Raw genomic sequence first — 26,802 nt, forward strand, 5'->3', positions numbered from 1 at the left:
ATGCTGGGCAAAGCGTTAATAATAACTTGTGTATCTATTTTCCTTTTTCAAACACCTTAGTACACATGTATAGTGTATTTTTGTTTAATTTAGCTTGAGTCGTATGTGGATTGGTTTGGCAAAAATTACGGGAAAATGGATACATATTGGAGGATGGCACAAAGCTTATCGATTCTGATTATACAAATTGGAGAATAGGTTAGATTGTTTATAACATTAAATATCTTTGTTTCATATTGGTTAAAAATAAGCTTCTCTTATTGGTTAACAAGGGACCAAATGATGTTCTTTATTTCTCAGTAATAATTTATATCGGTCTTTAGCAGGAAAAAAATAGACCTGTAAATGAACGGTGGGGTATGGTTTCTCTGTTAAGGAAGATGTCCCTTAATTAAAACATTTTGTTTTTTCAATTTTAAATTCAAGTTGTTGAATTGTTTACCATATTTTTTCGTTAATTATTAATTAATAGAAAACTGTATTTTGTTTTCGTGTACTGAAAAAGTGCACTTACATGAATGGCAGTGACATTTAGCTATCACTATTGACTGGTCTCTAGTCTCTCCTATAGAAATCGTACAATAACTCGACGTTGCTTTGAACAAATTGAATTATTGAGAATTTTTAAAAACATGGTTCCTAATTGACATAAATATGAAATATTGAAAAACTTGCCATTATCGTGCTACATGGACTGCCCGTAGAACAGTGGTATTGAATGCGACATTGTCTTGACAGATTCTTTTTTAAAACATACGACATTCCATAATTTGTGTCATCTGGATTTTCGCAAACGTTTGCTGGAGCAAAGAAACCATTGAACGAATTGAAGTCATCCTCTTGACATTGTGCAGACGTCATTATGATATAAATAGTGACCGTTAGGAAATATAAATATATACAAAAAAAAGTTCCAAATGAAAGTCACAGTATTGGCTTCCTTTTCCACGATTATAATATACACCTAGAAAAAAAGTATTGCAACACCAATTATGAAATGAAATAAAAAAAAACTTAAATTATTTTTTTTTTAATTTAGATTTTTATTTATCTCACAGAGTGCACCCCTCCTACTTATTGACCTTAAACTAATTGTTTTTCGCCCACGCATTACCCCAAGAGCTGTCCGTGCGTGGTCGTCACTAAAAACTTGCAAAAGTCAAGTTGAAGGTACAGGTCAAAATGTATGATATATGTAAGCTTGTTCGTGAAAAACTAACAGCAGTTGATGAAAGGGGTCTTCCTCAACTTTCTACTGATGTTAGATGGCACATTATTGGCATGCAAGAAGCTGGAATGTCGTTCAGACAGATTGCCCGACGCGTCGGCTACCACCATTCAACCATCAGCAGAATTTTAATTAAACATCAAAATACTAATTCTGTTAATGACCTTCCCAGATCTGGCAGTCCTTCAGTAACTTCCGATAGTGAAAACAGAGCTCCAAGCCGAGGTATGCGAAGAGACCCCTTCGCAGTACAGTATTGAAAAGACAGTGGTTTTCACATCGTGCAGTCTCCTAAGGAACTTTGAGAAATTGACTCAAAAAGGCAGGATACCGTTCCCGAAGGACCATGAAAAGGCCATTGTTAACGCCTAGACACAAAACTGAACGATTACGGTGGTGTCGAGCGCGTCGTTGCTGAATTTAGGTATCTTGGAGAATGGTGCATTGGCCCGACGAAAGAAGTTTTTGTTGCATGTCACGGATTGCCCAGTTCGTGTTTGGCGGCAGCACTAGCCGAAAGGAACATTGTTGAGACAGTTGCTTCTTTTGATGGTGGCTCCGTTATGGTGAGGCAATGTGTGTCTTATGACTGCAAATTTGACATGAAAACTGTTAATGGTAACCAGGATGGGCAAAGATGCCAGCAGGAAATACTTGAGGCAAGTATAGTGCCGCATTTTGACAATCAACTGTTGAAGACAAGCCCATTTTCATGGACGATAATGCACGACCACATCGACTGTTACAGCGTATCTTCACGACGAGTCAGTGGCGACATTGCCCTGGCCAGCATATAGCCCTGTTTAAAACCCCGTAAAGGACATTTGGGACATCATCGGACGTAAAGTGCGAAAAACGACACATCCTGTGCAAATTCATTAATGGCAACAGTTAACACAACAACAAAAACGACGGTTATGTGGTTGTATGAGAATGCGGCTTGAAGCAGTGATCCGTGGAGCAAAATATTTGAATGCCAGGTTTAAATTGACCAAATGGACCAAAATGAGTGTGTATGACATCAATTAGAAGATGTCAGATGGAATTGAAATAACGTAGACCAATAGTTGTAAACAGTACAATTGTGCTGAAAAATGATGTCCTTTTAAAAAGAAAATTTTGTGTTATCAAATTAGATTTTTTCAGTGTTTAACAAGTCAAATAGCTGTAAAAAGACCTAATTCACCACAAACTACGATAATTAACCATATTTTAGAGAAAAAAAAGGGTGCTCGGTAGGTTTGAAATTTGTCTAATGGAAAAGTTAGATGTTGCAATACTTTTTTCCAGGTGTATATAACATACAACTTATAACTCTATCTAATGTCAAAGATCAAGTCCCTAGTCGTTTTGAATTCTTATTACCATTCCTGAATACGTTATATTCTCTTAGTTGTTGTTGGTTGGTGTTTTACAGTCGATATGATCATGTGTGGTGCTAAGATGGTGGTTGTTGGTATTTTTATGTTGGTTTCCATTTATGTCATGGTAATGCGTTTTTTTGTTCGACATATGGTTTGGGTTGTCATTTCGAAATCCTTTGCATCTTTTTTCATCATTAAAATTGTTGTAACATATGATTCTAAAGTTAACAATATCAATATTAAAAGTACGCCGATATCATTACAATTTAGCAAATTTAGTTATTTTAAAAATATATGTATATGCAGCATTTTTTTAAATTTATAATTTGTTATTAAACATCATAATTTGTATGTTGTGTTTTGACTTTGTACAAATTGTTATTTGTTAAAAACGTGCTTGTACAAATTACAATTTGTACTAAAGTTGACAAACATTCACTTAAGGGGATACACAACACCTAAGGGACTGAAATCTTTAACAATAGCTTATCGTTTTAATCAAATACTTTTTTATTATTCAAAAGAAATCAAGCTTTTCAACGATCAAAATGAGTGTTTGTCAATTTGCTGACCAAATTGTTTCTACAATTTTTTATTTTTTGGCAAACAGATCAAAGTTGATATTTTGTGAATTTTTTTTGCAAATTAAACGAGCCAAATCTACTTTAGTCAAAGTGTTGGATACTTCCTTGAAACTTGGACAATATTAGACAAATACAAAGGCCGTTATTTCTTTTATATACAATAATCATATATCCTTTGTACAAATCTTAAATGAAGTTGAGTCTAGTTTTGTACAAAATATAATTTGTACAAATATGTATTGGACAAATTACAATTTGTGCAAATTTAAAATTAACCCACAAATTACAACTTGTATACAACATCTACAGTTATGCTCATCTGTTTGATATTCCTATTCAAATGTGTTTGACTGTACTACATTTTTTATATAGCAAGCTATTACAATAAATACAACTAAAAATAGGCTACTCATATTTTAAAAGAAACAGAGCTTTTGCTTGCATGACTAATTTTCATTCGAATAACAGGAAAACCAGATGGTGCTGAACCAATGTGTGTCGAATTTTACCTAGCAGGATGGAATGATAACCGTGTGATAGATTTTTTACCATTGTTTGCCAGAAAGACGCCGGTAAGTCAAAAATGAGAAAGTATGGCTGTTTATGAAGAAAAACTGAAGATGGAATGATAACCGTGTGATAGATTTTTTACCATTGTTTGCCAGAAAGACGCCGGTAAGTCAAAAATTAGAAAGTATGGATGTTTATGAAGAAAAACTGAAAACGGAATTCTACAAAAAAAATATCCTATTGTTTGGAACAAATTCATCCTATTTCCTTGTGTGTATTTAATCATTACTGTGACGTGATTTAAGATGTTAGATGCAAGAAAATTGGTACCGTTAATTTATTTTTTATAGCTTGACCTACTGTCCACTGTTCTAGAGTTATGTTAATCTATATACATATATTTTTTTTCATATGGTTGCTGTCCTATTGACATTTACCCAACCTGCCTTTTAAATCATGTCTGAACTGATATGAAAAGTAACATCTATGTCCATCTGGAAAGCCACCTGCAACTATAAGCTGACTTCTATCTTAATTTGAATTAATGCACTTGAATCTTTTTTTTAACAATACAATTTCTAATTTTGTTTTCCCGTAACTCCAGTTGATTCAAGTCATATGTCTTGTAATGCAAAGTATAGACACAATTCTACATTTGAGTAAACCAAATGGAAAGACGATGATGACTTGCAAGAGTAATGTTGACAATATCGGTCTTCATATAAGTCATTTCGTAGCATTTATGTGAAAAAAAATCTATGGAATGTTTTCAGATATTGATGATTGTGTTACGCGCCCATGTCAAAATGGGGGCACTTGCATAGATCTATTAAATGGATTTAACTGTTCTTGTACAACTGAATAAGATGGAATTTATTGTGAGAAAGGTGAGATTAAAAGTGACAATATTGCATGTAAAAGGTTTGTGTACCCTCTCTAGAGTATAAAATGTTCTTAGAATTTGTTTTCATGCATTTCTTGTTTGACTCAACAACAAAAAAAGATAATGGATAAAATTGTAGATCAACTCTCCCAAAGGGCCATGCGAGTTTTTCTCATCATTTGGTTCCCATCGTCCGTCATCGTTACATGTAACTATTACAAACACATTTTTTCTCTTAAATACTGTTCAAAATTTTACCAAACTGTGCCACATTCATTATGCGGGAATCTAGTTTTGATCATGTGTCCGATGACCCTGCCTGCTAACAAAGATGGCCGACATGATTAAGATTTATAGCACATTTGGGTAAAATGCAAGTTTTGTCTATTACTTTTAAAATCGATATAAATAGAGAAAATCTATCATGGCAGAAATGTTTGTATTGATAGGATCTATCTATTGTTAGTTTTATCCAAACTGTCAGACGACGTTTTAAAGAAGTGAGTTTTAACATTTTTATTTATGGTGGATTTTGAAACAATTTGTAAAACGTATAGTCTTTCAACTTTGCTGGTGCGTGTGCTGTCTTGTAGCGGCTCGCTCTTAACACGGGTCAGCCATTTATCGTCGCCTTCCAACGGACTATTATTGTTTTCAATACCAATTTCGCAAATGTTGTGTCAAAGGCGAGCCGAAAATGCAGTCCCTAAAATTTTCTCCCCGGTACGGTGATCGGTTCATTAGCCTTTGTGTTTGTGGTTCGAGGCTCTAACCACTTCACCATGGCTCTCCTTATAGAAGTTATTGTCCTTAAATGACAAATTGTACTTACTTTTAATCTTTTCCCCAATTATCTTTGAAACAATAAAAGAAAGAGAGAAACTTTTCATAGCAAAAAGGTTCAGCAAGATAAGTTCTACAAATTAGTAAACATCTTTAAAATCTCTTGATGACCTCTTATTTGATTTATTGCCCTTTGTTGAATATTTTGACAAAATGTTTTTTGTGTTAATTCTGCAAAAGTTAATAGAAGAATCAAATTTGATTGCACACGATCTATTATCATGTCGAATAACTGACAACCCTTTATTGGAGTTATTGCCCATACACAAAATAAGTAATGATGATTCTGACCAATGTTTGTTGGTTTGCCTTATATCTGAAAAACTATAATAGATAAATAGCAACTTAAATAAGCCAAAATTATCAGCTAGACATGATCTACACAAAATTTAATGATTCACTTTGTCGGATGACCTCTTATTGGAGTGGTTCTCTTTATGTCTCAAATAACGATTTTTTTTTTATCATTTTTAGCCTTGTTGCCTTCTATCTTAAAAACTATATTAGACAAATAGAAACGGGGGGGAGGGGGTGTAACGGAACCTTACAATGAAACTCTACACTTCAAGCCAACGGAAGGGCTTGAAAACCACTGTCATATTCTAGACTCCTTACAGAAACATCCACTTGAAAAGAGTATCATGTATTGTTTGTTGAAGAAAAAAAATAAATATTAAGATTCCTTTGTGTTTAAGATTACTGAAGGTTATACGGGTCATTTTAAAAAAATGTCGAATTTTGAAATTGAAAAAAATATTCAAAGTTACTTATTCAAACAACCCTCTACATAAGCAAATCAAAACAAACAGTACTTTAAGAACAACATATTAAAAGATGCAATCTTAACGATGTCATATAAGAATATTTTGAAACATTTTTTGATCGGTGGTACAATATTTTGTCTATCCTGTTACCATTTTCAAAAGAAATTTTTGGTTATTAAGAAGAGGTTTAGATAAAATGTTAAGCTTGTTTTACGTAGCCAGTTAGATGTTTTTTTCTAGAGAATACACTTCTATATACATACATTCTGTAAAATAATAGATTATTTGCCAATTTTCTAAGTTGTACTGAAAAATGCCTCTAAAAATTGGTTTTCAAAGGTTGTAAAAATTACCACCAGTAATGCAAGTCAAAGATAGCAATTTATATTGTGTGGCATTTTTTAACCCTTTCAAATAAACCCAACATCAAGTAAATCCCTCATAAGTTAGTCTACTTTTTGCTTTATTTCATTGGTAACAGGAACGTACGCTTCTGATATATCACTATATAAAAGTATATCCTGTTACCTTTTTTGTCTATCCTGTTACCGATATCAGTATTGCACCTGCAAATGCTTAATTGGGAAGATTAACACGTTATAACCTTAAGATGAGTTCAAACAACGAAATATTTCATTCGTTTTGCACCTTTATGTTAAGATCAAACAAAAATAACGCAGTTTTTGTCTACAATTGTCTATCCTGTTACTGTAACCATAGCAACCATAGTAACAGGATAGACATAACAGGATAGACAAATTTCTTCGTTTTTGATTGCTGTTGTGAAATAACTACTCCCTTTGGTGAAGTGATTATCGTTTTCTATTGTGAATTTGGTTTCCAACACGTTATTGCACTTTTTACAAGCATACTGTTGGTGTAATTAATCAAAATTGTTGGTAACAGCATAGACATGAAAAAAAGTACATTCTATTTTTTTCACTAAATGTCTTAAAATTTTGTTCTCTACACTTCCGTTCAAGAAACGAGACGTTTTAAATGTATTGATTACTTTGCACTTTTGAAACACTGACTGATTCAATATTTATAGGGAGAATAATTTAACGGCTGATTTAAGTAGCGGTAACAGGATGGACATGAACCTCCCGTACGCAGATTGAATTTAGTTTGTAGATTATATGTTACATACAATGATAAAGAAGCTACGATTTTTCGTTAGAGTAATACTGAACGTTCTTAAAAAGTCCCTTTTGCAGATATCAGGGCGATCAGAAAACCGTAAAAAATCATTTGAAATGTGTTTTTCTGACACTGTACGCACACTAATACCCCCAAAATCTTAAATGGAGTTTCATCTTGTAAAAATAGATATCAGGTGTGTTTATTATTAATGTTCTGAATCACAAATCCGACAAGCTTTCATTTAAACCATTACAATTGAAATTTCCTTTAGAAATAAATATTTTAGCATGGGTGTACTGAAAATTCGACATTTTTTGAAAATGACCCATACAATAATGAAACAGTTACATTAATTATACATTGCCCTATTTGTTAAACTTGATATTAACGATATCTGTTCCTTCTGTATTGTACATGGGAATTCCTAATTTCCGTGGCACGTAGTGTAAGGCGTATGATTTTTTTAGTCGGGAAACATAATTGTGTCAAATGATAGGTATATATATGGTAATTTCTAGTCCTGCCTTACTTGAGTGAACATCAAATTGTTTTACCTGTACGTTAAGAAAACGTTTTTTTTTTTAATATTTTGTATATATAAGTATGTTCAAATTAGCATTAAAGTTAACACTTTGTGTTATATATATGTATGGTATGATTATACAAACGTAATCGGATTTGGTTATTTCAGACTCACTTCTGTCTTCAATATTTTTTTCATTTAGCCACAGTCTTTTGACTGATAGCAGATTCTTTGCTTTTAAATGTTTTCTTAAATGTTTTTTGAACATTCTTATATCAAGTGCGGGCCAACACTTGGGGTTTCGTCTGGCATCTGGCAAAAGGACACAGGTTTCTAGAAGTAGTTTTTCGAAACATTTAGATATTAGTAGAAGATATTAGAAGTCATTATGATTGCCACAATTTTTTATGTGTATTGATGTGACATGTTTGAACATATGTGTAAAAAAAATTTGCAGCTCAGAATATACACAAGCAGCAAGCTAGTCGACAAACATACGTTTGTGTTTTAGTTTTCCATTGGTAGAAGTGTTGCTATGTTAGGAACATAAGGTATAAAGAAGACTCTTTACAATAGACCACTTTCGAGTTTGTCCTTCACCGGGGGAAAATCGTCAATTATGCACGCCTCTACGACATCTTTTACCAGATAGATGGGATTTCCTGTATCCCTGCTTTTTCAACATGCACCAAGCGTCTTAGTGATCTTCATTGTGCAAGATAAACCAGAAGTAACGTATGTTCTGTAGGCACTTAATCACACTTATGTAATGACACAGTGCTGATTGTCAATAATACGAATTCAATTTGCCGACGAATTCTAGCAATATAGCATCATGATTTTCCAAGCAATCGCTCAACATGGGAACGGAAGTGACGATGCCCCTAAATACACGAGTGCATTGTGATGTTCACTTAAACCAAAGTGTTTGACGGAATTGCATCGAACTCGAAAGTTGTATATTCACAACAACCATTACAGGCGGGTATTATTCCAAGCCCAATACACCCCCTCCTCTCTGTGATGTGCTTTGATTTGGCGCTCTTTGAGTAACAATTAAATGCACATAAAAGTTAAATAGCAAAAATACCGAACATATAACTTAATTATAACACAAATACATCAATCATTAATTATGATTATTTGAATAGGTTCAAATCTTTTAACTTTAATTTAAGAGACGGAAATGGAAAGCTGTAAATCGGTAATACAACTGATAACCGGGTATTGTATTTTAAGAAATCAAAATATGGTCAAAATAATAAGGGTGTCCAGAAAAATGTTAGTTATTCTTTTTCGTGATTGTGAAAAGGAAAAAAGAGAAAAGTAAAAAGTTATCCATTTGAAAAATTAAGAATGACTTATATATTTGTTTAGCATGACATTTTGATGTATTACAGAGGTTCTTTCAAGAGATACAGAGATTCAAGTCAATGAAAACGAAAACGTGTTATTGATTTGTGACATACATCATATGAATACGACATCAACATTGTTCTGGACAAGATCAGTTGATAATACCATTGTTATAGTGTCTGAATATGCAGACGGAGGAGACCGTCTGTCACCCAATCTATTTTTTGCCAACATCAAATGGATAGATGAAGGAATTTATACATGCCATGTGCAGAAGATTGACGGAAGGATTGAAACCGATGACGTCCGTGTTAGGTTAAACACATGTATGTAGTTAAGAATATTAATTATGATTCGAATGAGTTTTTAATAAACCAAAAAAAACAAAAAAATATTCCACACAAAATATACTTTCGATAAATATTGTAACAGAAACTAACAAACATTAAACTAATGATTGTACGAGATTGGGGACTTTCAAAATCATTTTAAAGAATCAAAAGCAAGAGAAAGCGTTTACGGCACATGCTTTCGTGCACCACATCCCATGAATCGAGACAGTGGAAAAGGGAGGAGTAATGGGGTGGACGAAAGCATGTGCTGTATGTGCTTGTCTAAAGCGAGAAGCCTGTTTTCGTTTGTTGTCGTATTTCATATTTGATTGTTTGTTCGCTTTGTTTAAATGTGTTTTTCAACAATGATCTATGCTATATGGAATTTTTTATCCACCTATATAAATATGCTTAACACGTGTCACGATCTTATTCAAAAGATGCATAGGATAATAAACAGATATATCATAACGGACGGACAACAGTAAACCATTGCACGTTTCGTACGTTCTTGTGTCGAAATTAAAAATTCAATATGCATTTGATTTGATATTGGTGTATCGGGACAAATAAAAACAACAAATATAAACTGCATGCCTTCGTAGCGGATTTCTTTAAATACCTTCATCAGAAACGTTCTGTAAGTGGAATCCAAGTATAATGTATCTATCACTTATTGTCTTTAATGGACATGATGACATAAAATGTTGAACGTTTATAAAACATTAGAACCATGGGCATTTGGTTTTATTATTTTTATTATTCAAGGTAAATCGTTCATCTATAGGAATAACGTGTCATCCACACGCAATGTTATTGCATGAATACAATAGGTTTAGTATATTTAAAGATATTGGTTTGTTTAAAAAATATAATGTACAATTATCTCAGTTCGTAGACATTTTTATCCAGGACATAACATGCATACATTATATTTATATATATATATAATTTATTGTACTAAAAATTGGGTTACACTAAAGATCTTTAACATGTTTAATGCGGATCTCAACAATTAATAAAATTCGAATGTGAAGACAATCCTTTGAAATTTAAAAAGGAATCTTATTTTGAATAAATCAAGTTGTATATTTTGAAGTCTAGCCAGGTCTTTTCAGGTCCACTTTCAGGTCTTTAGTGTAACCACTAAAAACAGAAGTTTCATTGTATATAGAAGTTAGACTTGAAATGACGTGGATCGTAGACGCCGATTGTGTGCACCATATTACGGTTGCTATATGCATATAAATAATTGAAATCATAATGACAATATAGCAATATGCTGGTTCAGATTACAAAATTGTTAATATGGTCAATGACTTTTTAAACAATTGTGTTACACGTTTAAAATTTGTTTTAAAATTGGTTGGTTAATTTGGAGATCATTTTTACCATGGTAACATTGATTTTAATTGATGTATTGTGATAAAACCATTGCTAGAAAAGATATTTCAACTTCATGTGAAATCAGAAACAACTTAAATAAAGGCAACAGTAGTATACCGCTGCTGGAAATTCATAAATCGATTGAGAAAAAAAACCAACAAATCCGGGTTACAAATTAAAACTGATACTATCACTGTACTGTAAAGTTAAATTCCTTTAGAACACATGTTGTATAATAAAATAATAATCTACTTTCAGCAACTGCGATATGTCCATGCCAGTGTGCATGCAGGAGAAAGCTAGTATATTGGGCTTCAAAAATTACTCCAAATAAAACACTAAATGAGTTGTTAAAAGACTTACAACCAGTTATTCAGAAAATCAAAGTAGATCTGTTGGTTGAAAAAAGCAAGTTATCGTTGGAAATAAGCAAACATCTATCAACTGTAGACAATCGTAGATCCTAACATACAATTGGGGTGTTTGGTACCGTTCTGATCATTATAGTTTTAGGACTAATTCTGGTAATGGATATTTCGACTTTATTGTACCACTTTAAATAAGGATGTTACCCGAAAATATAATTATATTAAATGATAGAACGAATGTTACACAATATTACATTGCAAGATTTGAAATTATTCGTTACTTTAATATTGATTAGCTTAGTGTCATGATTTATAAACAAATCTCGAAAATATCGTTCACTTTTTCTTAATAAATAATACATGCTTGGATTACTAGACATGTTACGAAAAGGTATATTCTCGACGCTGAGGTTGACAAGTTATACTTTAAATTAAGGGACGGTGTCAAAACATTGATTATAATTTAAACAGGTAAAATTTCAATTTTGTGCATCTTGGTTCATTCAAATCACATTTATCTAGAACATCATAATGTAACATACTATAATGGTAATTACTTTTGTGATATCATTTCCGGATATCATAAGACATGAAAAGTGTATTCGTGCAGGAGTGGGTGGGCAAGAAAAGGGGGACTGAGAATTATACAAGTTCATTCGATTATAGATTGATAATATATACATATTAAGCTAAATAGATATTAGTTTTATTGTTGTATTACAGTTCCTGAAAAAAGTTCATTCTGTCGCTCCACTAATCATTCACAGAGCTCTATAGTCTGGTTGATTTTTCTCGGGTGTCTTCATAAGCTTCCAATGACTGAAAGTTTGTAAGTGCTTTATAGCGTGTTCGACATATATCCGACACTATGATTTAGACATTTTCTTCTTTCTACTCGTTGTTAAGCTTCCAAGTTGGTGGCGTCTGTAGGGGTATACATTTTCGAAGAACATATGACAGACAGTAGCTAACGACCAACACTGAACTACAGGCCCCTGACTTAGGACAGGCTAATGAAAAGTATTGCGGGCTTTAACTAATTTTTTTTTTATATATTTCCTGCCTTTTTATCGCCCTATTCTATTTGAACTTTTATTAGTTTATTCAGCCTTGTTTGACATGAATTGTCATCCTGCCTATTTTGTGTGAAGTTGCTCGTTCTGCCATTTTTTTTAATCTCGAAACTCCTGTCCTGCCTTTTTTCAAATTGAATCCTTGCCCCCTCCACCTCCCTGAAAAAAGGTACCTCCGTAGAGTAGTAATAGGTACACATCCAACAGATTTGATATAAAAAAAACGCCTTAAATATTTTTAGAGAACCCCTAGCATTGTTATCTTAAATAGAGAAAAGACCCATCGATCATCGGTGTTAATTTTAATATAGTAATTTTTTAATGAAACGGTTGGCGAATTTCCACAAAACGTTTCAGTAATTCATAAAATACAAAATATCTGCATAAAGTTGTGTAGGTGTAAATGCAAAGTCATTTTGCTATCATGCATTTGAAACGCTGCAGGGATGTTCAACCGGTGAGTAGTGGGGAATGTATTACACAAACCTCTTACCGTTCTGAACGCGCATGACATATTTGCCACTGGATGTAAAGCAACCAACAATCAATAAATCACACACCCCGTATAAAGAAAATACAAATTGAACTGTATCTGTTCAAATTAAGACAAAGTTGTAAGGAAATAAAGGAAGAAATACATGTATTTGAAGCTATATGATCGCTAGTAAATTTCCTAAAAACTATAATGCAACTTGTTTCAAGTTGAAATTGTAAAACAAAATCCTGTTTAAGGTGTTTTAAAAAAGACCCCGTTAAATAAAAAAAATGGTTGTAAACAAGTGGACCGAAATGCATACTCCTTTTCATAACTTTATTAAAATTACCGTAAGAAACTTATTCACGAGTAGGTATAAAATAGATTATAATACCAGATTATTTGAAAGACCTGTTAAGGGCTTTTCGAAGACTTCGCAAACGTACATGTATGTATCCCGTGTCTCCGTTGCCCCGCACATCTACTGCATTTACATAAACTTCCCCTCCCCCTCTCTCATTTTTTGCATTGCTATCTATTTCTCATATTTCTTATGGTAAAAATGTTATTGAATACTCGTTCCATACGGAATTTCCTCCAAAAGGATCATTGCAGGTTTTTAAATGATATTCAATGTATACACAGGTAATCTCTTTTGTGTTTTGACACAACCCCACATTGAAAATGTAATTTGTCAACCTCGGCGTCGTGAATATACCTTTTCGTAACATGTCTACTATTAAGTAAATTAATCAAAATCCTACGCTTCTGTTGTTAAATTAGTTTTTTGTGTTGTTCCTATTTCTTGTTTAATTTAAAATAGTAAATTGTGCATTTTTCATTAAGTGGTCTACGTAGTTGGTCTACATACTGAAAGGCAGACTGTTTTGTTTCGATTACAAAATCATTTTGTTTTGCTACAAGTTGTAGAATAAAAAAAAAAGAATCAAATATAAATCAATTGCTTTTAAAAAGCAATTGTAAACGGCCTTTCCCCCTTTGAAACATAGATTGATCGGGGGGGGGGGGGGGTTGTTTGTTTGTTTGTTTCTGGAAGGGGTCTATAGTATTGTGTTACCGGAGAAGTTTCATGTTTAGTTTGGAAAGTTTTTATTTTATTTTAGGTCCAGCGCGCGCGCCAGATTGAGTAGACACGTGACGCGGGCTTATAATAACGAAAACTTTTATTTCTCTTTAGGTCGGGACGTTGAACAGACAACATGTATAGAGACGGAATGTACACAATGTAATTTCTTTTGTCATTGTAGGAAATTGACATTTTGATCACAGTTCACCAGAAGTGCATGCTTTGGATTTAATTGATCCGGTTTAACTTTAAAACACATTTAAGGACTATTTTCTGATAATGTACATTTTTCAGCACCTATGTGTAACACAGATAAGTATTTCAATCTAGGAGCGGACATTTTATTGTAGGATTTCACTGAGATTTACGGACCTAGCAAGCGATTTTTACGGCCTTGCCATTTCTTTTCTCTAGGAAAAGTCTTTAGAGATATCGGCACCACGTTGTTTTATGAATCTTTAGTACATGTATGCCCTGCTGACTGTAAATTTTGGGATCGATTGGACTTTTAGTTTTAGAGTATAACTGATAAAAAGGAGGTGGATTATTTTCCGGAAGAGATGAAAGAACAATATTAAAAACCAATTCTTCAGAGAACAAATCAAGGTCTTTCCACCTCGATAATAAGAATGAAATTTAAAAAAAGATGTAAGAAAAGGTCACTCCTTGTTGATGTAATTTAGTAACTCAAACTGATAAAAAAAATAAGATTAATAGGTATATGCAGAACACTTAATTGTTTTATAATGAAAAAAAAGAATTTAAAGCAAAGGTCAACATCTAGAATGTCAAGTTGACCTTTGACCTTGACCTCAAGTCAATCACTTGTTTGGTTGTGGAGAATTACCGATTTCAAAGACAAAAGGGGAGACAACTCCTATAAGGATTGACCAAAACACTTCGACTTCAATAAGTTGAAGTTGTCCCTTATTGTAAACAGTAATTTGGCAAACACATCATATCATTAACTGTTACAGTTTCTTTTGAATATAGATTACAAGCAAAATCACAAAATTTAGAATATAACCTTGACCTTCAACCTTGACCTCAAATCCAAGGTCGTAGGTCAGTAAACTCAAATCGGAAGGTCCGAGGTCAATCACTTGTACGGTTGTGGAGAAATAATGATTTCAAATAGATAAGGGGAGAAAACTCCTATAAGGGTTAACCAAAACACTTGGACTGATATAGGTTGAAGTTATGCCTTATTGTAAACAGTAATTTGGCAAACACATCATATCATTAACTGTAACAGTTTCTTTTGCATAACGATAACAAGCAAAATTCAAAATTTATAACATGACATTGACCTTTGTCCTTGACCTCAATTTCCTTCAAATAGACCAAGGACTTCATATCAAAAGACTGTAGGCCTCTACGACTTATACCGTATGAATTTATCCAACATATCGTCTATCTTAAATTTTCAAAGGGAAACAACTGCCATAAGATGTCTTCCGATCACTCCAGTCAAAATAAAACAATTTATTCTTAAGGGTAGACGAACTTTTGGTGAAAACAGTTTGTAAAAATCTTAAACGGTTTTAGAGATATAGCGATAACAAGAAAAAGGGGACGCGGGGAGATAACTCCTATAAGAATAAGTGTTTGGTTACACAGGGTGAGTTTTGAAACCCCCATTACTGTACAACATCATTGGCCAAACATCCATTCGATAGGTTGTAAAACAAAAAAGCATCTCAGACGGCAGAAGAAAAAAAAAATAAAAAAAAAATAATCAGAAGAAAAACAAAAGGTCTTTCGACGAAATGTGGAAAGACATAATTATTGTCTTGAAACTAGTATAGATTTTAATTATTATTAACACTGAAATCTAAACAAAATAGAAGACAGTCAAAATCAACAAACTATTTCGATTAAATAGGATGGATTGTATGTTTTTAATTGATAATCATGTTATTTAATGAATTCAAGTAAATGATATGAATAAAATGTGTAAATAAAATTTAATGAACTTGAACAGTTAAAGGTGGCGATCAATATATACAATTATGGGCCGTAGAAAAGGTAAATATCTAAAATTGTCAACACGAGAATGATATTTCAACTCATTGAAATAACTTTTAAGGGTTGGCAATTTTAGACATTCATCGCTTTAAAGGGGTCACAGTTGTTTTATAATACCGAACTAAAAGTGGAAGGGCATTTTTATCATTGTAAAATAGTTACCTTGATGTACACTTTAGTAACAAACACAAGTCAGAAGTTGATATTTGAAAATACATTTATGGCTTACAATTTCTCGTATGTACAACACAGGCAGAATCTTTTTATAAAATATTAATGGCCATGAAAAGGATCGTTACAAAAGAAATCATCGGCACTAGATGCATGTTCAAGATATAATTCCTCGTCTCTGGATGGACTTTCTATAACGTGAACATTGCCATTTTATTTTTTTGCGTTTGTGACGTCATTTTCATGGGAGATAACTCGTTTGAAATTAAGCAACTTAAAAGATTATTCGTCGGTGAATAATAGGATTATTCAACGATGGTGTACATTAAAAGGGTTATTCGTCCTTTATTGGAATTGAATGAAAATGAACCGAATTATTCCAGATCACGTGAAAAAATGTTACCCAATGGAATCGTTTGTAATATAACTTTGTAAGGTATAATGATTACTATTGTCAATACTTTATCAGTTATACATATTTGTTTATTTATTATGTCAGAGTACAATAATATATACTTACGAAGATTATATCATATCACTGATTTGTACTAGTATTCAATTTTAAATAATGTAATTTGTAGACCTATTCAACATGACAACTGAAATTTATCTACATGTAAGATAATTTGAGCAGTACTAAGAGCTCAAAATAGTAAAGTTCAAAACAACTGGATAATATTTCATTCGAAATTTGATAAGATAGTGTCGCATTTCGAACAAAACACGCATACAATATGTTATAGGTCACATGGTCTTAAAGTGGCTTCAATTTCTTTTCAAATTTGCGCTTCAGACTTAATTGAGAGATATGAATATTAAACATTAAGATCGATTTAAAATTAATTAAACAAGTATTGATCATATCACTTCGTGTTAGAACCAAATTACTTTTTTATATGTTGAATAGGTTTATATTTTAATGTGGCAGCTTTTGCTTCTCAAGTTGTTTGACCTTATAAATTTAGAACTTGAATTTCGTTATGTTTATTTTTTAAAGATGAGTGCTGTTATTTCTTATTTCAATTTTGTCACTGCAATATGATTCGTTCGAAATTAAAATGAGACAACTATATTAAAGAACAATGAATAGGATAAGATATTAAATGTATAAAATATTTTTGCATTTAAAGGCTGTTTTATGAGATATTCTAGAAGCGTGGAATACAGATCAATAAGATTTAAGGAACAAATCTTCCTTTTTATTCCCAAATTATACGAACATAAAAACTAATATTTGATATTAGTCGTTACAAAATGAAAACAACACGTTAAATTGGTTTATGCATCCCATGCGCGTTTCGATTTTTACATTCAACAGAAACGCTCGGAGCCGAATATCTGAAAGTTGAGGATGAATTAGAACCAACAGAATTGCAGAAATGTATGATAACAAAATAGATAAAAAAAAAATCCAAATCTGTCTACGGTTAACTTAGCCTTACACCTTAGTTTCTTTACAATTTTAAATGGGATATATTCAAAAAAGATTGTTCCTAATCATATCAGTACCGAACTGTTGACTACTGAAAAAGTAAAATCACGAAATACTGAACTCCGAGGAAGTTTTAAAAAGGAAAGTCCCTAATCAGATGGCAAAATCACATGCTCAAACCCATCACACGAATGGATAACAACTTTAATATACCGGACTTGGTAAAGGTAGTTTCTTATTTGGAAAATGGTGGATTCAACCTGGGTTTTAAGGTAGCTAAAACTCTGACGTATATGACAGTCGCATCGAACTATATTACATTGAAAACGATGTGTAAACAGAACAAGTAGAAACAATAGGCAAAAAATGTCAAAAACAGGGGAACAGCTTTCAACACTGTGTTATAATCTTAATCACTATAAAAACAAACAAATATGTTTCAAAAAAGCACAAAATGGCATATAGACCAAGCTCATTTGCAAAGAAAAAAAAGAACTGATGATACCAACGGGGACTGATACATGTGGTAGTTTACTAATAAAGGTATCGGCCCATGTCTGTAAAAAATGAAAAAAAAACACGCTACTTATTTTATGTGTCCAAAGCGATTAAGCCTAACCAGGAACGCTCAAAGTCGAATGTTTGATAGCCGAGAATGTTTATGAACAGAAACAGAACACACTGCGAGTTACAAGACACATGGTGTTAATTGATGTGTCATTTGGTCTCCGGTTGACGGTTGTCGCATTGAAAATCATATCACATCTTTTTTTGTTTTCCTCATTTGCCATAGAGGGACGAAAGATACCAGAGGGACGGTCAAACACATAAATCGAAAATAAACTGACTACACCATGGCTAAAAATGGAAAAGACAAACAGACACACAATAGTACACATGACACAACAAACGTCTTGTATCGATTTACTTATCTTTGAATGATATATTTTAAATCTGCTCATAACAAGCTATTAAGTTTAATATTCCATAGGTAGTTGTAATTTATCAATTAGAATTTGAAATTTAAAATCAAATTGTAGGAAAATGCATATTCTAATATAAAAGCATGATATGATTCGGTTGCCAGATAACTGGAAAATTCCTATGAAGGGATTTACATAATAAAAAACATGAATAACAAACATCGAAATATCTTTGTTACTTAACAGTGTGTGTTTGTTAAATTTCTGTCATATCATAAGACAAATACATGTTTTGTGAATATTGAAAAAGGATTGTTGTGAAATGATGATATCTAGATTACAAATTAGAAACACTTAGCTTAAACTATTTTAATTAATAATTCAGAGCAATATTATAAACAAGTATTGTACGGAATTGAAGTATGACATATTAAAACTTGTTTTCAAAGTACCATATTTTATAAAAATAGTTTAATGTCGTTTTGATGTATCCAAAGTAGAAGTATTACAAAAAATGAATTAACAATTATAATTGATATTGCGTAAAAAGGAATAGGTATTCAAATTAGTATGGGTTTTAAGTGCAATCAATGATCAATAGCATGTTATTACAGGTGAGCTTGGTGTTTAATCAAAGTGGATGTAGTGATATCGTCTGAGAAAACGTATGAGGAATATGATTTGAAACAGAATGATAAAATTATTCCTTTGGTTCGTAATTTTAAAGACAATTTTGTTTCTCAACAAATTTCTGTGTATCGGTAAGTTTATAATGTTTATTAAAAAGTGAGTGAAAAGTAAAATCACAAAAATACTGAACTCCGAGGGAAATTCAAAACAGAAACTCCCTAATAAAATGGCAAGATCAAATGCTCAAACAAATCAAACGAATGGATAACAACTGTCATATTCGTATATTGTATTGTATTCATTATAAACGTTTATGTTCAAAAGAGTATGCAATAAGTATTTGATAATATAAAATCTGATTAAAATAACCACAACCTTTAAGAAATGTTCAAGTATTCTCTTTATAAAACCATTTATGTATTTGAAGGAATTCATCCAACATTCATAGATGGATCTCTGTGACTGTCATACTAGTGAGAGTTTAATTATCTATAAAACCATGTTCACGGTAGGTATAGTGTCCAGCTAGGATCGTCGTTTTTTGAGTGATTTGGTTCATTTGTTTCGAGTGTATAAAACATGCGATAAGTTAAATTAACGGATATTTCGTAATTATAACAGTTGTTAACATTACTTCCCATCTTAAATTGAATACTTTATATGTTTTGATCAACAAAGAAGCACTATTTCCTTGTATTTAATCCAAAAAAAACAGTGTTTTTTATTATCTAGGTTTTTTCGAGAGCAACTGTGAAATCGTCCGGGTTTTAAGACAAATGGTCCGGGTTTTTTTACAGAAAATTTGAATACGAAAAAGGTATTCTAGACTATAAAAAAATACTTTTTTTAGTTTATAACTGTAATTAAGTGACGGCCAATACCATATATTCCCAATAAGTCATCAAAAACATATCAAAATGAATCTTTTTTCAATTTAATGCAAATTTTCTGTTTGGAGAACGTCATACAACTGCTTTCCAGTGTTCATTTAGAAATTACTCGATCCTTAACAAAACGGTGTGTGGAACATAATGCAGGGAACTCATATTCATTTTAACTTCATTTCATGCTACTTTTGAGTTTACGGTTAATAATATTTCTTGTGGTGAACTCCGGAGATTAACAAAAGAAACCTATTTATAAAAAAAACATAAAGAACACACACACTTAAACCACCCCATTTGTATTGCCATTGAATACAAAATTTTAATAAAATTCAGATAAAATCTGAAATGAAATATCTAAGATGTATACTCTTTTAAAAACTAACTTATAACTCATCTTATATATGGATGTACGTCTCAATTCGAATTGTCTATGCTTATGTTCCGGACCATATGCGTATTAGGACCATATGCGAAATGTCACGACCTAGGCGTGTACTCATATGGTCAAACTGTACTCGTATACTCATATGGTCAAACTGTACTCGTATGGTCGGACAATATGATAGATATAGGAAGATGTGGTATGAGTGTCAATAAGACAACTCTCCATCCAAATTACAATTTATAAAAGTAAACCATTATAGCTCAAGGTATGGCCTTCAACACGGGGCCTTGTCCTTCACCGAACAACAAGCTATAAAGGTTCCCCAAAAATTAGTTCAAAACCATTCAAACGGGAAAACTAACGGTCTTATCTATATAAAAAAACGAGAAACGAGAAACACGTAAAAACTACATAAAGAAACGACAATTACTGAACATCAGATGACTATATTATACTCATTTGGTTATTAAAGAACCGGACCATGTGAGTATTGGGACCATATAGGTATACGTAAGAAACGAATCAATAATACAATAAACTTATCTATAACAATGACGGTTACATGAAATTTTATAGTTGAAAGGCTACCCAAAACAGCACAAGTTACAAGTTGAAACCAATTGTCTTTCAATTAATTGTCTTAATCTGGGTGTATCAGTTTTCTGTCCGTCTCTAGTATCAATTAGTTAACTTTTTATCATATCGACTTTTGTTTTGTCAGCTAGTAAAACAGTTGAACTCTTGTTTAACAGATATAGGAAGATGTGCCAATGAGACAACTCTCCATCCAAATAACAATTTATAAAAGTAAACAGTAACAGTTCATTAAGACATTTTTGTAAGTTATCGTCCAAGTCGGCATTTTGCTGTTCAGTAATAATTATCCCATGAGGTCGAAAACTTATATGGTCCGGAACACTCACATTAGATTGTTGCCATCACGGATATATACTGTACATGCAATTTATAAGATATGAGAAAATGAATATAAACAAATGAATGATACTTGTTTATAAAATGCAAGTGTTGATAAATCATGTGCCTTGAAAGTACTTAATTTGAGCTTCTATTTTATAGTTCTTAAACGTAAACACATAAAATGTTTAGCTATAAGAAATGTGTATAATCACTCGATAAAAAAAGTACACACTCGAAAAAGTCCGGACTGCTCTCGAAAAAGCCCGGACATGAAAAACTTAATTTTGTTTCAAAATGTCATTTTAAATGCAATAACAATAGTTTTTGTAAAGTGTCTGTATATCTAAGGAGATATAGATTCCATGTATGCATTTCCGTCGATATTCGCATTGGTATGTGTAAAAAAAATGGCTTAATTCGGTATTTTGGAATAAAAGCATTTTATGGCTAAATTTAATATTTTAACGAAGAGCAATGTCAAAATGATACTATATTTATATCTGAAATACTAACATATCATATATAACCTTGTATACCAAACTCAAGCTTTTATATCACGTCCTGTTAAAAATGATGTCTGTTTCTTTACACTTTTTATCATATTCATTCGAAAAAACGTGGTCACACTCGAAAAAGGCCGATCAAATCACTCGAAAAAACACGTTTTTAGCCGGACACTATACCTACCGTGATGTTGATTCATTTTTTTTCACATAACATAATGTGATGCCTGAACCAAGTCAGGAATATGACAGCTGTTTTCAATTCGTCGATGTGTTTGAGCGTTAGATGTTGCCATCAATTTGATAAAGGACTTTCCGTTTTGAATTTATTTATGAGTACGGTATTTTGTTTTTTTACTTTTTATCAATTTAAAATGTATATGCTTTAGAGAAAAATATAAACAAAATATCTGTATGAAGCTGAAGGTGAAATATAAAATTAAAATGACAAAAATACCAAACTCCGAGGAAATTTCAAAATGGAAAGTCAATATTATCAAAGGGCAAAATCAAAAGCTCAAACAAATTAAAAGAATGAATAACCACTGTCATATTCCTAACTTGGTACATACATTTTCTCATGTAGAAAATAGTGGGTTAAACCTAGTTTTATAGCTAGCTAAACATCTCGCTGAACAGAGACATAATATTCAATTATATTGACAACGATATGCATCAATGCATCATGCAGATTTTAAAGCATTTGAAAAAGATTCGCGAAAAAGTGAGACTGATATCTAAGACCAACTTCAAGTTTATATTTCATTTGACCTCAAAGCAGTTTTAATTCAAGCGTCAGTTGCAAGTTTTGTGCATACGATATTGGCGTTTCCCTCAATCAAGTTAGAAATTTGGATGAGTTTTAACAATATAAATCTAAGGTGAAACCAGATAAAAAATCGTAAAACTGTGAACAGAGTATGAACTTGAAAGACAACACTTAAATAATTAAGTAATGAATGAAAAGATAAAGAAATGTAAATAAATTATTCGCCAGAAGACCAACTCCCATAAGGTCAATCAAGTTAAAATCGATGCTTTGAAATTTAGGTGCACTAGATTGTGAACTTGGATGGGAGATACGAAGAGGGAGATGTTATCGCCGTATTGGAAGTTCATCACATACAAATGGTGCACAGTTGTGCAATGATGTAAATGCTGTACTTATTACTCCGAAGACTGCCGAAGAAAATTCTACTGCAGTTGAGCTATTACAGCTTTGGGGGTATTATTATTATATATTACATTGTAGTTATTTTTTTTAAGGTACCATATACATGATCTAGCTCACTTTATTCGGTTATACTAGTTTTATTTATATAAGTTGTAACTATTTGAGAATTCAACAAGAATTCGATAATGGATCAAGACCAAATGTTTTTATGCGAACCACCCCTTTAAAGAAAAAAATGATAGTCCTTAATGCAAGTGCTAATTTTTGTTGCGGTCAAAAAATAGGACTCTTCATTTAATACAGGAACTTCTTAAGCAGAGAGATAAGATAAAAAAAAAATCCAACACGAATAACGTTCCATGACAATCAAAAGTATAATGAAGGAATGTTAGTCCCAACGAGAACATCGGATAATTAGATATGTTAATGGTTTACAGGGTTTTCATCCTTACGTTTGATTGGCACTGTGTTTCCTCATGTGAATTTACAATAAAAAGTAGGCAAAATATATTTTACAGTGTTTCTTTCTATGCTGTGGTGTTACACTATTGTTTCAGATCAGAATGAAGGTTGGTGACTATTAAAACATTTAAAATGTATTGTATTTTTTTGCACTTGTCCTAAGTTAGGAACCTGTTGTTCAGTTGTGGTCGTTAGTTGCTGTGGTTCTTAAATGTTTCTCATTTCTCGTTTTTTTTTATAGATTAGACCGTTAGTTTTCCCTTTTGAATGTTTTCACACTGGTCATTATTTGTTGGGCCCTTTATATTTTGCTGTTTAGTGTGCGCCTAGGCTCCGTGTTGAAGACCGTATTTTGACCTATAATGGTTTAGTTTTTACAAATTGTGACATGGGTTGAGGGTTGTCTCATTAGCACTCATACCAAATCTTCTTATATCTATACACACCGATATTAAACAACTTTTGATAGATCTAATTGGTTACAATGTTACAACATTGCAAAATAAGAATAACATTTTACATTTCTGTTTTGTTTTTCAACATGCTGACATAGTACGTATGTGTAATTGTCTACTGTAGCTTACAGAGAATGTGGATTGGCTTATCAAATACAAACGAAAACAATGAATACAAATGGGATGACGGCACAAGGCTTATCGATACTGGTTATACAAGCTGGAGACCAGGTGAGATATTTCAGCGTTTCAGAATTTAATGCATTCTGGGTAATATTTTTAAAAGCGTACACCGAAATGTTGTCATAAGTTAAGAACGTTCTAAACAATTGAAATTCGACCAATGACGTTACGTTATTTTCATTCTTATGTACGAATAATGAGATTACCCATGGTTTTTGGAGATTTTGAAACGGCCAATTGCGAAGGACAAACACTATAACTGCATGTAACCGTTACTTCTGAACTTGCTTATGGTGTTTCGCGGTAATCAAATTGGTATAAGTGAAATAATTAGACAGATCAGTAGACCATGTAAACTTAAAGATTCGACTCTGATAAGATGAAACTATATGCACCATATACAAGAACAGTATCAATATATCCTGTCAGGGTGGAGTCGCACAATGTGGTAGGACTTAACTAGTTGAACATTAAAATACACTGCACACAATTTAAAAAGCAGAGTCAACATTCCCTTATATTACCTTAGCTGTATTTGGCAAAACTTTTAGGAATGTTGGTCCTCAATGATCTTCAACTTCGTACTTTATGTGGCCTTTTTAACTTTTTTTTATTCGAGCGTCACTGGTGAGTCTTTTGTAGACGAAACGCGTGTCTGGCGTATATACTAGATTAGTCCTGGTATCTACGATGAGTTTATTATTTCAGTTATTATAGATACAAAGATTTAATCTGTGTACACCAGTCGACAAAATTGACTCATCACTGACTCTCGAATACGTAATTCCAAAGACTATCTTTTCTTGTGCTGAATTGTTGTCAAAGAGCTACTTTAACTTGTCTTGTGCTGACAAAATAGATACCAGAATGGAAATTTCATATTTACGTCAGACACGCGTTTCGTCTCCAATAGACTCACCAGTGACGCTTGAATCAAATATATTTTAACATAATAAAAAATATACATATTTTGAAAGCTACGCATATGCGTATGAAATAGTGTGTTAAATATATGTACATCTTTTGTTGTATTCAATTAACCCCTCCTTCCATGGTACTTGGAGTAGAAGTATGGTTACTTTTGGTCTTCTTGTGAAAGGCTTTGAAAATCTTACTGAGCTGAGTTTATTTTCTAGTAGCAGTTCAAATTTCCTAAATATAAATACCGGAAGGCCTCTGTTAAAATCCTTCCAATTAGTATTGTGTTTTTTTTTCAATTTGATTTCTTCTTGAACATGTCTGAAATATTTTTCACTGGGTTGTTAAGCAATCAATCAGCAATCCTTACATTTATTTAATTCCCAACTTAAACTTAAGTACACATTATATTGTATTATATAAAAATGTTTTTTCTAACGAATTAGAATGGAATATCCGTTTCACAAATCATACTGGATATGTTCCTTATGTGCTAACCACATCCCAGGTCCTTTTTCATGAAATTCAATGTAACCTACCGAATTAAAATTATTAACGGGTTTGTTATAGGAATAGATAACCTCAGCTGTGTTTGGGAATTTTTATAGGAATTTTGGTCCTCAATGCTCTTCAACTTCGTACTTCCTTTGGCTTTTTTTTTTATTTTTTTGTGGATTCGAGCTTCACTGATGAGTCTTTTGTAGACAAAACGCACGTCTTGCGTAAATAAAAAATAATCCTGGTACCTTATGATGAGTTTATTGTTCTGACATGAGGAACACGACGATGTGCTACATGTGGAGTAATATCTGCTTATCCTTCCGAAGTACTTAGGATCACCCTTTGTTTTTGGTAAAGTTCGTATTGTCTTTAATTTTTTATGTTGTGTTTTGTGCATTATTGTTGGTCGGTTTTCCTTTTTTTAAATATGGCGTTGTCAGTTTATTTTCGATTGATGAGTTTGAAAGAGTTTGAAACTTTCCTTAACTAATGAATGTGCCAGTTGTAAAGAAATAGAAACTATAAAGGATAATTTTTTTGAATGTACAGAAATAAAATAATTTTGGAGAGAATTTTCTTATTGGTGGTATTTAGGTTTTGGAGTAAAAATATTTTTGAATAAAGACAGTGTTATTTTTGGTGTATTGAATTCTGATAGCTTAGTTTTAGATTATTGTATTCTACAGGCAAAGTATAACATAAATTATGTAAAGAACACACAATGAGACAGACTGATAATATCTCTGCAAGCTTTTCTTAAAATTTTTAAAAGACGTCTGAAGATATTAGAATATTTATATCGTTCTAAAGACAAACACGAGTCATTTGTCGACAGATTGGGGGTTTAGGAGGTGGGGGAGGAATTTATGGAAGTTATTTAATTAAATTTATTTCTGATATGATGATATATATTGAATGTATTCCAAAGTATCCTTAAGGTGTATCATATATTGAGTATTCACATCATATACTTGTAAAAATTAACTATGTCTTATTCAATAGTATAACAATGTCATAAATATCATATCATTCACTTATGTATTGTAAAAGTGAAAGTATATACTGTAGTTTGAACACTAAAAAGATCAATAAGAAACAAAAAATTGAATGTCCCTCTGGTATCTTTCACACTTCTTTTTTACTAACAGGAGAACCAAATGGTGGTGATGAACCAATGTGTGTGGAAGCTCATATGACAGGATGGAATGATAACCCCTGTCATAGATCATTCCCAGTTGTATGCCAGCAAGTTGAGGGTATTTCAGATATAGTATAGTTATTTCATAATCTTGCAAACGCTGTAATAAAAACGA

General features: G+C 32.2%; 1 protein-coding gene across 1 annotated transcript; it reads left to right on the forward strand.

Moving 5' to 3' along the window:
- Positions 1-1,182: 1,182 nt before the first annotated feature.
- LOC134697769 (C-type lectin domain family 4 member M-like) lies at positions 1,183-26,765 on the forward strand. The gene is made up of 4 exons (XM_063560056.1): positions 1,183-1,453; positions 22,847-23,021; positions 24,012-24,118; positions 26,638-26,765. Exons 1-4 carry the CDS (start codon positions 1,183-1,185, stop codon positions 26,763-26,765), a joined length of 681 nt encoding a protein of 226 aa, XP_063416126.1.
- Positions 26,766-26,802: the final 37 nt, after the last annotated feature.

Source organism: Mytilus trossulus, chromosome 14 (assembly GCF_036588685.1).
Source record: "Mytilus trossulus isolate FHL-02 chromosome 14, PNRI_Mtr1.1.1.hap1, whole genome shotgun sequence".
In the NCBI taxonomy this organism is placed as follows: domain Eukaryota; kingdom Metazoa; phylum Mollusca; class Bivalvia; order Mytilida; family Mytilidae; genus Mytilus; species Mytilus trossulus.

Bases quoted from the DNA above. Each gene is read 5' to 3' on its own strand.
- LOC134697769 (XM_063560056.1), top strand. From the start codon at position 1,183: ATGTATGATATATGTAAGCTTGTTCGTGAAAAACTAACAGCAGTTGAT. The intron at 1,454-22,846 runs GTATGCGAAGAG...TTTGAAATTTAG, and splicing joins AAACAGAGCTCCAAGCCGAG to GTGCACTAGATTGTGAACTT. The intron at 23,022-24,011 runs GTATTATTATTA...TGTCTACTGTAG, and splicing joins GAGCTATTACAGCTTTGGGG to CTTACAGAGAATGTGGATTG.